Source organism: Hylobates moloch, unplaced genomic scaffold (assembly GCF_009828535.3).
Source record: "Hylobates moloch isolate HMO894 unplaced genomic scaffold, HMol_V3 SCAFFOLD_4, whole genome shotgun sequence".
NCBI classification, from domain to species: Eukaryota; Metazoa; Chordata; class Mammalia; order Primates; family Hylobatidae; genus Hylobates; species Hylobates moloch.
The window spans coordinates 49834595-49852484 of record NW_026652279.1 but is presented as its reverse complement, the minus strand read 5'-3'; the positions used below and the strand labels follow the sequence as shown (position 1 = coordinate 49852484).

The window sequence follows — 17890 nt, the reverse complement described above, 5'->3', positions numbered from 1 at the left end:
TTTAAATATATTTTTCCCACCGTCAGAAGACATCAAAGCTTAGATTGGCCACAACACCAACAAAGACCATTAAGCATTTTCATGTACTTCAGGTGTTTAAGAGAAAGAGCAAGCATTTGGGAAAGAGGGTGGGATCACAAATTACTATACCGCATGTTAAAAATATTTTCTTGCCAGGTTTGGCGGCTCATGCCTGTACTCTCAGCACCTTGGGAGGCTGAGGAAGGAAGATTGCTTGAGTTAAGAATTTGAGACCAGCCTGGGCAACATAGTGAGATCCCATCTCTACAAGTAATTTAAAAATTAGCCAGGCATGGTGGCATGCACCTGTGGTCCCAAACACTCAGGCGGCTGAGGTAGGAGGATCGCTGGAGCCTGGGAGTCAAGGCTGTAGTGAGCTGCCATCATGCCACTACACTATAGCCTAGGCAACAGAGCAAGACCCTTTCTCAAAAAATAAATTAATAAATAAAAGTATTTTCTCAAAGAGAAGAAAAACTAGACCTTTATAGTAAATAAATAGATTTGCAAAACTCAAGAGCCATTAACATTACCATTTAAGAGGATTTTGTGAGAATATGGTGAAACCGAGGGAAGGTTTGATCTCAGTTATTCTAATCTGTTTTCCCCTGAAGTAATGGGAATCCCATGCCAGTTTCATGGAGGAAGACTGAGCTAATTCCCTTAGGCCACATTACTGATGTTCCCGCTGCAAAATCAAATCTGTCTTTGATTTATCTTTTGTGCTCTTGTTCTTTATCGATATGTCCTTTATGCAGCTGAGAAGACTGCAACTTCAGTCTTTCTCTGCTGTAACTGTAAAGTGCTTTTCCTCTTGAAGAGTTTCATGTAATTCTGATGGGGCAGCTTCTGAGGAAATAGAGAACCATTTTATGCATGTTGGTCCAAGGAGATGTGTTCTGAAAAGACAGCCTGCTGCCTTTGGCTCCCCTACCCAGAGGAGGAGAAGTCAGGGTCTATAGTTCTTAGAGCCCCAGCAGACTGTAAAACTGGCAGGATTTTCTACACCGCCCAAACTGGTGGCTCACAAAAAACCAGGAGGGATGGATCATAATTTCATTTAGAATTGTTTGACTAGCACTTGTTAACTTTATTAAAATAGCAAATACAAGTAAAATTCTATGGTTTTGAAAAAAATTATACCGGGCATATTTTCATTAACTCACATTTAGTAGACTTAATCATCTTTTAAACTTACACAATTAACTTAAATACACCTTTTTTTGCTGCTATTCGTAATGGATACATCAAGGATGATGGTGTAAGTATAAGCCTTACTCAATCAGCACTGTTAATAGAACTGACAGCGTGAGTCGTGCAAAGAGCATTGAGAGGAGAGTTTAAAACAGAGAGCTGAGAAACTCAGCTTCTGAAGTTGGAGTGGTTATTGGCTTTTGAACAACTTGTGAACTATTCCTTTGTCAGCTTTAGAATGAATGAAATCTTTGTCCTTTTGTTTTTGTTAAATACAGGAAAGTCCAAGAAAGGTATGACAACCTCCTTGTGTGGTGTTTTTGTTTCCAGCAAATATTGAAAGGTCATTGTCAAGTCATGTTTAAGAAATGATCAGATTTAACACTGTGCAGTGGTGGATTTTTAGTCTAATAATTACTTCTTTTACACAATAGAGAAAAATTGTTGCATATTTGCAAGAAACACAATGCTGGGTGCAGCTGCTGTTCATTCACTGGCAGCTGCATGACCCTCTTTGTTTTGGCTTTTAATCGCAAGGTCAGACCCTGCAGGAAACATGAGTGCTGTGGAAGCATTGTTTTGTAAGATTCAGAATCTATGTAAAGAGAATAGAGGGTATTGTGATGTATATGAGCTAAGTGTAAACCATGATTCTCCTTTATCAAGGACAGGTACAAATAAGGCAGGCTACAGTCAAAGGATGAAAGGATTTAGGAAGCTCCTACTTACTCGTTTCATTGGAGTCTGTTTTCTAAGAAAGACTTAGTGGAGAGTGAAGTATAGTTTAAATGATTGGCTTGAATAAGTAAGATGGTTATTTCCTGTGGCTAGGTGGTAGAGATGTAGGATGTTAGACGATGTGTTATAAAACTTGATGAACTGTGCTTCAAATAATTGAATGGCATTTTACAAACCTGAGCTCTTAAAAACTATTTGCTATTGTCTGTTTGGAAAAAGAATTGTTTGATAGATATAATCTGTTTTTATTCTTCCTATTTTCTGGTTGATGAATATGTGTGAAAGATTTATTTGTCTTGTAACAATCTTTTTTGACTACGCATGTATCAATTTTTTTTTAAGGTTTCTTGAGTTTTTCTCTGTAAACTTAGATTTAATCTGAAACTGTGAACATCATACCTTGTTAATTTGGTATTGTAACTAACACCATCAATGAGTGCATGTTGGAAGTGTTGTATGTTTTTCCTGCCCCCTTGTCATCCTTTTTGATCTTGTATCTTTTTCCCTTTCTACAATCATTCTCCTTCTTCATTCCTGACTTGTCCTGTGCCCTCTTCTTCTGGCTGTGGACTGTCGTTAGGAAGAATGAATTCCTCAGCAGGTGAGCTATGACAGGCTGAATTGATAGAAATACTGGTTAATTTTATCCTCTTAACCCCAGGTTATACTTTTAGTCACCTCACTTTCTATATTACAGCCCAGATAGCCATGTAAAAGTATATACCACATATTGGGAATGTATTGGCAGGACTCTTCACATTGCGTAATTGTTAACTCACAAGAGACTTTTCAGGTCCGATTAGCCAGAATTAATAGAGACCGGCATTAAAAATAATAATAATAAATGGGCCTTGCACATTTGGTCTCTTGGCTGTCCCAGGCAGTGAAGAGCTGAGCTGGTTTGGGTTCCTTGTGTGGCTATGATTAGGAACAAGCCTCAATTAGGTCTTGCTTTATACATGTTATAAACTACCCCTTCAAACAGCTATTTCTGTCTGGATAGGAAGGATTTAGTGCATTTTCAAGGCCCTTTTTACTGTTTTAGTTGCTTTCCCACTGATTAATGTGGGAAAGCAACTAAATTGCTACGTAATTAAAAAACAGAAACCAAATAGTCTCAGGGGTTGGGAAAGTCTCATTTTTCCCAATCTTGTTTCTTTGCTCCCCCTCAAAAATTAGATGCATTCCACTTCCTTATTGGACTATTTATATAGAATATATAGATGAAAAGATAAATTCGTTCAGTGACTATTTATCTTATGACATCCACATGCTAAATAAATGGAGGTAAACTGTGGTGCACAGGACATCTGCATCCCCTTTCCTGATAAAGCTTCCATGAGAGCAGAGGCCTAGGCCAGTTTACTGCCATTCTAGTGTTCCTTCACTGCACCAGCATCTCTCCTTGGGCCTCCTACCAGGTTACCCAGCCCCATCCCCTGATCTTCTATGATGTTTCCTCTGTTTAAAATATCTATGCCTTTGGATGGCCAGGCCAGAGCCTGAATCCCAAAATGAGCTCTTTGGAATCACACTGGTTCAATTGCAGGATCACAGGAGAGGGGCCCATGCCCGTATTGATAATTGCAGGGGTTACCTGTTTTGGGGAGATTTGTTCAGCAGGGAGGAAGCTAGGCCAGGTGACAGTAGGGTTCACTGAGGTCAGTAAAGTGTTGCCAGTAGGCAGAAATGAGTAGCTGCATGAGGTGAACTTTTCTACTCACATTGGATTCATGGGAAATAAAAATCCTGGGTTGGGAAAGAGATGCTTATTATCGGCCTCATGCTTTTTCGTTTAAGTTGCCATGAAAATGTAAAATGCTTATCCTACCACCAGAATGACTGGGAGATTCAGTCGTAGAGTCAAACCTCAGCAACTTGTGAGTTGGTCGGGGAATTAATGTTCACAACCCTTAGCACAGTACAAATTATAATGTAGCTGGCCCTTCTACATTCACCTGAAACATCTGAGTCATTTTAGTTTACTATCTCCTTCACCCATAAGTTCTATTTTTTTATTCTGTGATACTTTTGGAAAAGTAGCCAAAAAACAACAACAACAAAAAACACAACCCTGGAAGATCTGAGGAGCAAGACATACAGTTCCCTTAAGAAATATGCTCACCTTTGTCCTGCTTTTCCAAGAGGGTGGTAGTTGCTTCATACGAGTTGGTTTTTCCTCAATGTGGAAAACTCAGGGAGAGGAAGAGGTTGTGGCAATGTCACTCATTGCCAGAGAGATAATTCTTGTATGTTTTAAGTTACATGGCTGTCATTTAGGGATTTGTTTTTCGTACTACAAGGAAATATCTTCCATGTAGTTGGTGCCAATGTGAAACTTTTCTATGCCACAAGCCTTTTTTTGAAATCATAAGAAAATATACGTGTGACCTTTTCAAATAATTTCTGTTGTTTTTTTTGTCATTTGCATAATAAATAATTGGAAACAACTTAAAAGGAGCAATTAGTAATTCCAAAAGTTCAAGTATCAAAGGTAAATATTTGAGTAATGAATTATTTTGCCTTCATTAAAAAAAAGCGCAGCTTCACGCATATGACTATACCAGCTTCATTTAATGCTGTGTGGATTGATCATTATAATTCATGATATTCTATTTAGTCTTGTGGTGTGCTTTTATGTTTTGCATCTTCCCTTAGCTAAATGCTATATGGCTTTAAAAAATATGTATGTATTTATAATTTATAATGGCAGATTATATTAAAGTAACTTATTTTCCCAGAAATGTCTGAATCTGAAATAACCTATTTTCACTTAAATATCTAAAACCACTCCAAATACTAATGGTGTGAATACTCTGCATGAAACTAAAACCATTTTACAGAAATTTTGACATACAGTGCTTTGTTAAGGCATCATGGATGTGGCTTCTATTTTTAAATGGAAATCTTTAATCAATAGCTGAGAAAGCCATTGAGAATTACTTCTCTTCTTTCATCCTCTTGCCTACTATTGACCATTTCATTACTACTAAAACTTTCACTGAAAGGTAGGTAGAGCACACAAAAAAGAGGAAATTCAAATGGTCCAGTTGTGAACTCTGAATAGCTCTGGTAATAACTCCCTGGGTAATGGAAACTATTCGAGTAGACATTCTCTTATCAGGGAGAAAGAGATTACAAACTCTAGTACTGGCTAGAGAAAAGTTTTTTAATGAATTGAGGAATTTGTTAATCAATATGATGCCTGCTCCTGAGTCTATAATAAATAGAGAATTGAAAAGAAGAAAATTTGACTTGTAATGCCCTAAATCAGCGATCAGAGAGCAAGCCATAGCAGTAACACAAGGTAAAGCCAATAACCTAAAGTGCCAGCTGACCAAGCACCAGGGTAAAGAAAAGACCTCTTGGCTGGGCACGGTGGCTCACGCCTGTAATCCCAGCACTTTGGGAGGCCAAGGCGGGCAGATCACAAGGTCAAGAGATCGAGATCATCCTGGCCAACATGGTGAAATTCCGTCTCTACTAAAAATACAAAAGTTAGCTGGACATGGTGGTGCACACCTGTAGTCCCAGCTATTCGGGAGGCTGAGGCAGGAAAATTGCTTGAACCCGGGAGGTGGAGGTTGCAGTGAGCTGAGATTGCACCACTGCACTCCAGCCTGGTGGTGACAGAGCATGACTCCGTCTCAAAAAATAAAAATAAAAAATAAATAAAAGACCTCTTATTTATGGTGCTTTTCGTCCTATGATGCCTACATTTTCAAATGGTTGTTATCAACAGCGTGTGGAAGGCTGATTGTTATGGTGGGAAAAGAAGAGAGCTAGGGTAATTACAAGGAGCACAATCATTGGAAGGAATGTTGACTCTGAATTAAATAAGTAATTGACAGACAAGAACAACTGAAAAAGAGAGAGAGAGAAAACGGGAAAAATGTGTAGTTTGGATCTTAACAAGATTAAAAGTGTCAGTGATAATATATGAGTTTCTGAAATCCTACACTTGAAAGATTCCACCTGCTTTTTTATGACCAGACTGAGTGCTCCTTAAGTTGAATACCATTGAAGAAATGCCTGCCCTAAAACCCTGGTTTTGCTTGTCACTAGGAGGCATCTTATTTTCACTTGAACACAGCTATTTCTAGAGGATTCAGGGCCTTTGATTGTGTTTCTGTTTGGTTTCTTTTGTGTTTGTGTGTTGCTGGTTGTGCTGAGATGTAGGAATGCCATAGGAAAGTGTCAAGTGATCCTGCTGAGGGGTAAGAGACTCAGCAGACTACTTCATTCAAACTGTTGCTTGCACTGAGCGTGGTGCTCTTTCTTTGATCTTCTTGGCTTCAAAACAAATTAGACCAAGGCCCAAGCTTCATAGGCAGATGTTTCTGGTTGCTGGCTTGTGTCTGTAGACGTTTAAGATTCAAAGACCGAAAAATGAGGCAAACTAACATATTTATGGCTCCTTCCTTAGGTTATAATCACCAACAGATGAGTGAAGGACACAGGCAGAAATCTGAATTTTACAACCGCACAGCATCTGAATCAAATGTCTACTTGAATAGTTTCCGTTATCCAGATCACAGCTACAAGGACCAGGCCTTTGATACTTTGAGCCTAGATAGCTCTGATAGCATGGAGACCAGCATCTCTGCTTGCTCACCTGACGACATCTCTAGGTAAGATTTATTTATGTGTAAGGTTTCTGGTTTGGGAAAGAGCCTACTGCTCACGAAAAGTAAAGCCATCAATTTGGGAACTGTATATGCACAAGCCCAAATTTTTGAGACATAGAGGGTCTATAATGCAGAAGAGGGTTGGTGTCATGATGGCCTTTGAAAGTAGTTTCTCCTGTCTTGTGTAACTTAGCTAGTCAGGCATCATGTAATCTGTTTCCACCTTTATCCTGTTTTTCTCCACTTGAGCTCAGATTTACACTGTGCTTTAAAATTTATTTCCTTCTATTGGTTAGCTCTAAGCTCCACTTACACTGCTTTTGATTAAAAAAAGAGGGCCCAGGCACAGTGGCGCATGCCTATAATCCCAGCACCTTGGGAGGCCAAGGTGGGTGGATCACCTGAGGTCAAGAGTTCGAGACCAGCCGGACCAACATGGAGAAACCTGTCTCTACTAAATACAAAAAATTAGCTGGGTGTGGTGGCGCATGCCTATAGTCTCAGCTACTCAGGAGGCTGAGGCAGGAGAATCCCTTAAACCCGGGAGGCGGAGGTTACAGTGAGCCAAGATTGTGCTATTGCACTCCGGCCTGGGCAATAAGAGTGAAACTCCGTCTCAAAAAAAAAAAAAGAAAGAAAGAAAAAGAAATGAAATAATTTCCAACAACAGTCAGAACTTTGGAGGATTTCTTACCCTTGTATTTGTTAAAAGGAAGCTTTTTGCTATTCTGTATGTTAAAATTTTTGTAAGGATTTAAGTGTTCACATTTGTATTTATACTTTGAGACAAGCAAAGGTGGTCTTAACATATAAATCTGGCCATGGTGCTCCTCCTTTTCTAAAGTTTTGATGTCCCACTACCTACTGTCAGATCCCAGAACCTGGCACTCTAGTTCCCCGCAACTCCCTTTCGTTCTCCTGATACACCTCACAGAGCTTAATGATTGAGAGGATGAAGAACTCTCAGATCTCTGTGCCTTTGACTGTGTTGGTTCTTAACATTTTCTCAAAGGATAAGCATAAAGTGAGGGCTTAGTAAGTTACTAATGATAATAGAAATAATAAGTATCTGTGTAGGTAGTATTCAGAATACTCTTCTATAAGCCAATTTAATAATTTTAGCAGAATAGAGATTTTATGCAGAATTGACTCTCAATTGTCTGTTTTCTGTGACCCAAGACCTATTTTCTGAGCATTATGTTTGTCTACACTGTAAATAATGATATTGAAAAAGCAAAAACATTGTCTGACTCATGTAACTTTCTGGTAGTCACAAAGTGATGTCTCAACAAAAAGTGAAGGGCAAATGTACCCACAACTCTGAGTAATCCTATCATCCTACAAATATTTTTTTGTGACATAATAAACCACGAGGCCAAGTTTGTGTGACTAGAATTTCAGCATGGAATTACCTCATCAATAGGCTTATAATTTGGGGATATTTTACTACATAAGTTAAAAACAAATCTTAAGCAGAAAAGATTTTTTAGTTTCTTACTCTTCTTTCTACCAATCTTCAAAAAATTCCCAATTAAGGATGCTTTATCAAAATACACATTCCAAACATTAGTTCCTCATAACCTCCTTCCCTGGTGTTTATCACTTATTTTCCATTATAATAATGGGTAAGAGCTTATCTTTGAGTATCATGAATTTTGTTTTAAAGTTGATGGTACAGAAGAGAAATGCCTGTTTCTCTCTCCCCTTTGCACTCCACCTATTACAGGCATCTTCTACTTCGCTTCAATTTTTTGACATTCAGAAGATCTCATAAGACAATGACATTAAATACTATTAGTAGTTTCTGACCATGGGGATTAGTTATCTGCAGTTGCCAGCACCACAGAGTCAGTTTTGTGTAAAGCAACTATGGAAAATGATCATGGCCACACATAACTACTTGTCAGGAATTACCGTTTTGCAATAGTGCTATCATAGAAAGAATTAAGGGACAAATGTGTCTCACCACACACACACATACAAAAGGTAACCACATGAGGTGATAAATGTGTTGCTATTATTATTATTATTTTTGAAACAGTCTGGCTCTGTTGCCCAGGCTGCTGTGCAATGGCGCAATCTCAGCTCACTGCAACCTCTGCCTTGCGGGTTCAAGCAATTCTCTCGTCTCAGCCTCATGAGTAGCTGAGATTACAGGTACCCACCACTACATCTGGCTAATTTTTTTTTTTTTTTTTTTTTTTTTAGTAGAGATGGGGTTTCACCATGTTGGCCAGGCTGGTCTTGAACTCCTGACCTCAGGTGATCTGCCCAACTTGGCCTCCCAAAGTGCTGGGATTACAGGCGTGAGCCACGTTAATTAGCTTAATTGTAGTAATCATTTCACAATGTATGCATACATCAAAGCATCATGTTATATACCATAAATATATACAAATTTTATTTGTCAAGTATATGTATGCTCAATAAATCTCATGGTGTGGGGAGGAGGAAGGACATGTAAGCAAAGAAAATGGTAAACAGTGAAATCTAAATAAACATTGACTATATGAAAAAAAGGGATAGATGGGGATTAGGCTATTGGTGAGTTTGTTTTGACTAACTGGCGAGTTTTCAAGACCTGAAACTTAGTGAAATTCAAATTATTTTCAAATTAATGAGAGATATAAAACATATATATTTGATGTCACAAACTACACTATAGAATATAAATATAATTTTGTGCCCTTATGTGTCCTGCGTGCATGTCTTTGGCTTTCTCAGTTGGGCCAATGAAGTTTATCCCTTTCCATCCATGAAGTCAGGTATTCACAATGAAGGAGAATAAGAATTCCTGTACAAAAATTAAAAGATTTCTTTCCCTTGGATTCTTGCTAGCTGAAGAGAACAGAACTTACTCTTTTGTATCTCCTCACTGGCTAATGGAAATAATGAGAAGTTATTGCCATCTTCTTCTCTTTCATGTGGGAGAAAACACCTGGCTAAAAAGTGGTTCAAGGTTACTCTGCAAAGTGCAGCCTAATTGTTAAGCTTATAAGGATCCGGTATTCCTAAGACAGTTCACTCTTTAATGGATGTGTTTTGTAATGGGGCTGTCAGTACCGATTATAGAATAAACGGTACACCCTGTGTTCTCTCCAATAGAACTCTTAGTCCTAGGTTTAAACCATCCTAGGTTTGATTTGCAAAAATATAATTTGAGAATACTATCTTAATAATTATCTATAACCAAGAAGGCTCTGATTCTTCATTTTTATATGACTTTTTAATCAATTTATTTTTATATGAATGTGTCTAACAAATGTGTATCCCTACTCTATGCCAGGTTCTATGCTACAGGGATACAGGCACGAAAGTTGGTCTATCTGTCCTCAAGAGAGTCTAGTAAAGAAGACAGGTACTTAAATGAGTACACAAGTACACATGCATTAGAAACAGCGTATGGTCCCCATAGCTGAAATAGCAAAGTAAATAAGTTTTGACCTAGGTTATAGTCTCTCTTTTCCAGAACAGTCAAATAGAATGTAAGCAAGTGGAAAATAGAAGTTCCTGTTTTGTGTTAAACATTTTCAAGTTTTCACTTTGTCTTTTAGTTACCCTGACTGTTCTTGCACCTTTTACTCCCTTTGGTTTCATCTTTCACTTGAGTGATGTCTTTTCCATCATTTCTTTTGAAGCTCTTAAATCTCTTTATACAGTTTTCTCATTGGTATCATGAGGGAGTACTCTTCACAAAACTGGCTGCCATCCATCCATTGCACCTATAGGAGAAGTCATGTTTTAATTGGCATCATGATTTAATAAATAAAGTGTCCACACATATAAAGGGACAACAAAAAGTAGCTCATAATACATATTCCGCAACTGAATAAAGTGACTCCAAACATTAGGTGTCATTTATATAGAACGTTGGTGGTAGTCTTGTTGGTCTGATATCTTTAAGTCATTAAACTAATGGGAAGGACTGTCATGGGCCATTGTTTTTAGACTTTGGAGGAAGCATTTGGAAGTCACGGTTTGTAAGATTTGGTTTTGGTTTATTTACCTGTGAGTAAAGCATTGCATTATTTTGCTTGCCTATATTTTGTCTTCTAAACTGAGGTAAGTCAGTGTCACCTACAATTTTCAGAGTTGAATTGATTTGGCTCTTCGGTCCAATGACTCGTAAGTAACATTCTCTAAATTATATATGCTTGGACTTTGTCATGCACCTCCCTTGACCGTGTGTGTGTGTGTGTGTGTGTGTGTGTGTGTGTGTGTGTGTATTAGAGAGACTTCTCAGTCTAAAACAATATTCTTGGGCTTTGGTGTTTCATTCAGTGCCAGCACTTCAAATATTGCTAGAATAGAAGAAATGGAGAGACTTTTGAAGCAGGCTCATGCAGAAAAGACGCGGCTGCTTGAATCTAGGGTAAGCTTCATATTTTCATGCCGGAGGTCTGTGATACCGTGGTGCAGGAGCCCTGCACTTGGCATCAGACAATACTCCTCCTTAAGGAGCCGTGTGTTCCTGGAATAATCACTCAATCTTTCTCAGTCTCATTTTCTTATCTGAAAAATAAAGGTGTTAGATGATTTCTAAGGCTCTCTACTGCAGTGGATCTTCCATAACTTGAAATATATATATAGTATTGACATAGACCAAAATGAATGCTTTGTGTTTTTTTTGTGTGGTTTTTTTTGTTTGTTTGTTTTGTTTTGTTTTTTGTTTTTTGTTTTTTTGATGGCTGCTTTGTGTTCCTGCCAAGGAGCAGGGAGGAATGTCATGTCTTTATGCATTATTTCTTCCTTCCCAGTTTGTGCTAACTGCACTATTTTAATATTTAAAATCCCACGTTTTTATGACTCTATTTCAAGTCAGAATCTGACTTCCTTAGGAATCCCCCAAAATGCCTTTGCATCCTGCCCTGAAGGGCACCTCCTTTCCTTTTCTAACTTCCCCATGTGCTTCCCCTGTGACCTTCAGCCAGGAAACTACAGAGCAACAACAGGAATTAGAGGGACCATGGCCTTCAGTTAGAAGACAGTAGTCAAAAGACAGGCTAAATCACTTGATAAGTGCTAGGGGACAGTTTGTGAGGCTTTTTATTTAAAATGGGAGAGTTACTGGTTGATATGAAATGATGAAATAACTGAATATATTAACAAGCTGGATTTTCACTGAAGACCACAATTTAATTGTTAATTAAATTTAGTGGTTGCATTTCTGCCGATGATGATTTTGGAAGTTATACCAGGCATGGTTATGAGTTGTTTTCTTGTAGGTTATGTATTATAAGAGACTGGTCTACAAACCAAGATTTGTCTAGTAAGAATTGTCTTTTTTATATTGATTGGAACCATTCAAGTATAACCAGTATGTCTTAAAATAATCATTGTTATGCATAATGCTTAGGAACGGGAAATGGAAGCCAAAAAACGAGCCCTGGAAGAAGAAAAACGACGCCGGGAAATCCTGGAAAAACGATTACAGGAAGAAACTAGCCAGAGGCAGAAGTTAATAGAAAAGGAAGTAAAAATAAGGGAGAAACAAAGGGCACAGGTTGGTGGGTCAATCTGAATGCGTATGGGCAGGTTGCCCCCTTGTGGCAGTTCCTAGAAGACAGCTATTCTGTGTCAGGATGCTTTCGTGGGCACTGAGCATTAGCACTTGACATGTAAGGGTTAAGAGAAGAGTGTGCATTCCTGTGCAAAAAAAAAACAACGTGAGTTCATTTAAAAACTCTTAGGGAACCACCAACCAAATGACACTTTTCTTTAGTCATGCATGGAACGTTTTGCCAGTAGCAGCACTTTTTCTTCCACCCATTCTTTGGAGTACATTTTAAAAAGAGAATCTTTTTTGAGCAGCTTTTAAAAATGCAGCTGGATTTGCTGCTGAAAACAAATACAACATTTGAACTGAAACCTTTGCTTGGGGAATGGAAGAGGTTCTACTAAGCCACCTTTTACAAGCAAACAATCTAGAGCAGTGTAATTTTTCACCAAGCCCAGTGTCTTGGTCATGGTGGTAGTGTTTTGTTTTTTTTCTGAGCACTGTATTGTCACATGTGTTCCCTTTGCTACAGTAGTCCTCAACACCTGTGCACAAGCTTTTTGTACTCAAGCAAAGTTTGGAGAAACCACACATTTTGTTTAATGTCTTATCTTGGTCATCGTAGAATTTGAATCTCTGTTCTTGTCACTGTAGCTGCTTACATAATATGTTTTCTGAGCAACTAACGTAAAGTTTTGTTAAGTACTATGTAATTTAAAGCTCAACTCTATTTTATCAAGATTCACTAGACTCAAAGGCAAAAGATACCATTACTTTTATTCTTTGTGGTTGCTGGCCGTTTGATAGTATAGCAGTTAGAGACTATCTTTAAGACTTTGTGTGCTTTGAGGTATCGGAGTAAGCCTGTAGTATCTGTTACAACCAAAGTACCACACAATCAAACGTTAAGTATGGAAGGAAAAGTAGAAAGTAAAATTTGTTTATTTTATTTCATCATGCCCAACCCTCTGCCAAATTTTGACTTGCAGTGAAAGTCATCCATGCTTGTTTACTATCTGAAGCCAAACCAAAAAGCACAATTCTATTTTAATCCTGATTGTAAGTGTTGCCTTCAAGTATATAATTAGGTCATTTCCCCAGGGCAAAGAGGTGGGGTTATTTAACAGCATAAAATAAGACACCATTTTAGAACTATCACCCGTGGTGATATATGCTTCCTAGATTGGACGAGCTTTCATACCAGCCATCAGTAACATAAAAGACATCTAAATACGTCCCTTTGGCATCTGGTCCTGGACAGTTCATTACATTAGGTCCAGTTTTGATTCCACTTCTGTCTTTATTTTAGCTTTACTTTTCAAAATATAAATCTCTGCCTTCAATTTCTATCAGAATATATGTAAACTGACAAGTACAGCTTTGTGGGATCCTGTGGGGGCCGTACTTACTAAATAGTGTTCAATCAATCATGTCATGCTTGAGATTACTTGAGAATGATTGTTAAGCTGTGGCAGGGACAACTTCTGGAAACCTAACGCTGTGGCAGGGACAACTTCTGGAAACCTAACAGTGGAGCAGTCCTCATCTGCAAGGAGCAGCCCAGAAAACTTCATGCTTCATTACAAGAGCAAAGTACATCTTTTAAGCTAAGATAAATGGCCATTTTTCATTTTCTCAACTGCCCATCTTAAGGAATAGAATAAATTGTCCTGAGTTTATCTGCCTCTCCCCTACATATTACAGCATCTTTCTGAAAATACTATCCACTTTTTAAACTCCAAATCATAAGTGCTTTGTTTATCTTAAGCTCTTTTAATCATATGGGCATTTTAAAGCTTAGGTTTTACAGTTAATTTCTGCTTCTAAACATCTGTGACCTGAAACAAAACAAATAATTAGCTATAGATGCAATGGGTTTTGCACTTTCCCAGGCTCGTCCTTTGACACGCTACCTGCCTGTCCGGAAGGAAGACTTTGATTTGCGGAGCCATGTAGAGACTGCTGGCCACAATATTGACACCTGTTACCATGTATCAATCACAGAAAAGACCTGCCGAGGATTCCTCATCAAAATGGGTGGGAAAATTAAAACGTGGAAAAAACGTTGGTTTGTTTTTGATCGGAACAAGCGAACATTCTCTTATTATGCAGGTGGGTGATAAAAACAATTTAAGCCATATACTCAAATCAAGAACCCCTGTTAAAGAGCAAAGGCAACTGAAATTCAGTGAAAATAGGTAGGTTGCTACATAACAGAATTGATGGCAATATTAGATTTGTAGGTGTATGTTATTTTATATTTAGATTATACAGTCCATATGATATGAATTTCCTTTCTAGAAATAGTAAACATTATATGTTACTTTAAAAAGTGGGAAGTGGTCTATGTTACTTCTGAAGTAAACTCAGGTCCTAATAAATATTAAGTAAAATTTATTCTTTAGATCAAAATATTGCCTTTTATTTGTTTTTCTGTTTTAATCCATTCTTTATTTAGGTAACAAGTTGTTTATGTTCACTGCATTTTATGAAACATCACAATATCTTACTAGAAATACTATCACTATAGGGTGGGAGCAGAAAAAAATATTGCCTTTCAAACCACCACACCAGAAAAGAAAGAGGGGGAGGTTTGTGATTGATTGATTGATTGTCATATGTCCCATTTAAGTCAGACACAATTAGGCAGCCATAGCTGAAAATCATTCAACTATAGTTCATAAACTAGAATGGTCTTTTAAGCACAGAGAGTAAAGCTCATTGGTAAACTAGTGATCAGTAATATTTATTAAGTGACTGAAATATTTTTGGATTCTTAAATGTTGACTGACAAGAAACATACCCTACCGAATCTTATATAAACGCAGGAATATTAGTGTAACTGGCATACTTACTAAGAACCTCTTATTTCCTCTGGGATCACATACAAAACATGTCCATTTTTAGTACAAGTATAGCTCTGCTTTCTTTGCAGCTGCTAAAAAAGAGTGGTGTCATGCCAGATATTGTGAAAAAAACCCTGTTTGGGAGTGACTATCAGTATTTATGAGCATCACCAGGAATAGTAAAATGTATTGATGCAATAAAGTATCAATAACAGTCTAGTCATTTAATCAATCCAGTGAGGTCAGGTTATGTTTATAAGGAGAAGTGTGAGAAACCAAGCAGCCTGTGGAAGAAAGGAAAGAGTGGCTCAGGAGCCCCAGAATTTGGGTGAGGAGCCGGTAGGGGAATGCCTGCCTTTCACCGAGGAGCTCTTTGGGTGAGGATCCAGTTACTGCAGAAGTTAGTGGCCTGAAGCCAATGGCCTGCCGGTCCCAGGTCCCCTGCTTTGCCTCTCTAAGGCTTTTTGTCGTTGAGTTTTATAAACACCCAGAGCAGCTTTCTTCAGTTAATACAATTTGATGTCTGCACACTGCATAAACAAAACTGTATGATGTGGTATTGTCTTCAGAAAACCTCACCCAGAATTTTCCAAAAATACAACTTTAAAGAACTTCAGACAAAAACTGCTTCACTCTTCTTCTGTGCCCCTGTTCTCTGTGAGCCTTATTTCATTCTCTCATCTATCGGCCAGGTGAGTGGTTTCATGCCCTGGCCAGCTGCTTCAAACCTAAGCTCCAAGCTTCAGACCCATGTAAATGTGTCTTTGCAAACCGAAACTTCTGGTGACTGATTTCAATTTTTAAAAAATACCAAAACCTTCTTGGTATATGAAAAATTACCGAGAACCCTAATTTTAAAAAAACAGGCAAAAATCACATTTCATTCGCTTTTTAATATGTATTTATGATATAACTGGCTGGTGAGACCTAGTTGGACAAACGCTGCTCGTTCGGCTCTGTTTACGGCCATCACCTATCAGCTTTGTCCACTCCTACCCCCACCCCCGCTTCTCATACACAACAAGCACAGGAATAGACCAGTCCACAGGCAGTCATCCAGATCGCAATTTAGGCTGTACTTAACCCTACAGGAGTCACGTCGCTTCTGCTTGTCAGTGAGGGAAATGGCCGTGTACTTGTGAAGGAGCTGCAAATGTGAAAGCTGAGTGGCAAAGTCCCAGGACTCTGTGTTATTCACGGCCCTGGCCTTTGTCTTTGGCCTCCTGCATATTAACTGGGATCTTTAGGAGAGTCTCTAAAGAAAACCGAGGCCTAGAAAATATGTCTGCAAATTGATGGCATAATACTGAGAGAGACAGAATGCGCAGCGTTATCTCATCAATTTGCAATCTCATCATTGCTTCTCTTCGTTCATAATGTGGCTGTGAGGCTTATATTTTTCAGAGTTCTTTCTCATGTATGAAGTGCCCTGCAAACCAAAGTTTCCTTCTGCTTGCTTGAAACACTGGCAAGATTTGCTTTTATCTCCAGATTTTATTTTACATTTGCTTTCAGAAAACAAAGTATTATTGTATTCTCATGAATTACTGCAATATCATTTCCAGCAAAGGTTTGAGAGATACATTGACCTTGTCTTTCACAGAAACTGACTGAAACTTACTGAACATGGTGTCAGTTAAAACAGTGTTTCACAAGGAAGAGGAAAAACAAAGAAAAAAAATATGGTCCATGGGCAAATAGGTTAGGATATTCTGGATTAAATGCAATTAAATAGTTTTACTCTCTGCTGAACTTTTCAGGGCCATTATTTTTTAGACTAGCTTTTTGTAGTTAAAAAAGGACATTCACCTAGTAAAAAATTCAAAATATAACAAAAATTTGTATGATGAAAGTAAGTCTCATTTTCATCACAAAAGTTCTGATCTCTCATTTTTAAGCCTGAAATATTTCAGATTTTCTCTATTCACTTTTATATATGTTTCAGTATGTATATTTTTCTTTTTTTCTCTTATATATTTGGGACTAAGTTATTCATTCTATTCATACCTTATTTCATATAATAGTATTTCACGGGTTTTTTCCTTAGGAGCAGATACAGATCTACCTCCATCATTTCAGTAACTTTGTAGATTTCATTGTATGGCTGGTCTATAATTGAATCAGTCTCCTATTAAAGCTCAAGCAGATCTTTTGCAACCTTGTGCCACAACAAACACAAATCCATGTACATTTATTTGCACACATATGAGATCTTATACAGTAAGTAGAATTGCTTAGTAAGAGGATTTTTGTGTTTTTAATTGTGTTTGTTTTACCAACTGTCTTCCAAAAGAGGCTGTCTTCTTTGCACTTCCACTACTAGGGTAGGACAGAGTCTCTTTCCCTGCCTCCTCATTCATGCTTTTAAAATTCTTTAATATGCTGACATGCACTGTGATCCTTGCAGAGTTTGTTACAAAATATTTCAAGGACTTAGTAGATCACAGAGTGGTGCTGTATGTTTGAGTCATATTTTGGTTGTTTTTGTTTTGCTTTGTTTTTATGGTAACTTTGATGAAATCTTTGAAAACAGTTTGGATATTGTTGCATTGCAGACAAGCATGAAACTAAATTGAAAGGAGTAATATACTTTCAAGCCATTGAGGAAGTATATTATGATCACCTCAAGAATGCTAATAAGGTAAACATCAGTTTTCTAAATTCCTACCATTTGAATGCATAATTAAGAAGGGAAAAATATTTCTGGAGTCTAAGAAGTTTGAAGTGGATGTTCTGATATAACAGATAGATATGATCAGAATGGTGCTGGAAAAGTAAACACGAAGTAAGTGGGATGGCTGTTCTTTTTGACGAAAAAAAGATAGCAAATTGAGGAAATATTCTGGACATAATGGTTTGGGAAACCCTGTGAAGTGACTCTGCCAGGGTTCTAAAAAGAAGCTACCATATAGTTAAGAGGGGGATCATGAGCAAGTCCTAGTAGGGCTAAGAATAACAGCTACTAT

The 17890-nt window shown here is 37.9% G+C and overlaps 1 protein-coding gene across 7 annotated transcripts in view; it reads left to right on the top strand.

Moving 5' to 3' along the window:
• Positions 1-17890, top strand: part of PHLDB2 (pleckstrin homology like domain family B member 2) — a 235411-nt gene that overhangs the window by 215159 nt on the left and 2362 nt on the right. For 5 of the 7 annotated variants that reach the window (XM_058437522.1, XM_058437520.1, XM_058437517.1 and 2 more), the window contains 6 exons: positions 2534-2554; positions 6380-6584; positions 10863-10953; positions 11938-12084; positions 13971-14190; positions 17480-17565. In XM_058437522.1, coding sequence (XP_058293505.1) covers positions 2534-2554; positions 6380-6584; positions 10863-10953; positions 11938-12084; positions 13971-14190; positions 17480-17565 — 770 coding nt within the window. The remainder of the gene's footprint in view (positions 1-2533; positions 2555-6379; positions 6585-10862; positions 10954-11937; positions 12085-13970; positions 14191-17479; positions 17566-17890) is intronic. The other 2 variants (XM_058437521.1, XM_058437518.1) reach the window with 1 other exon arrangement.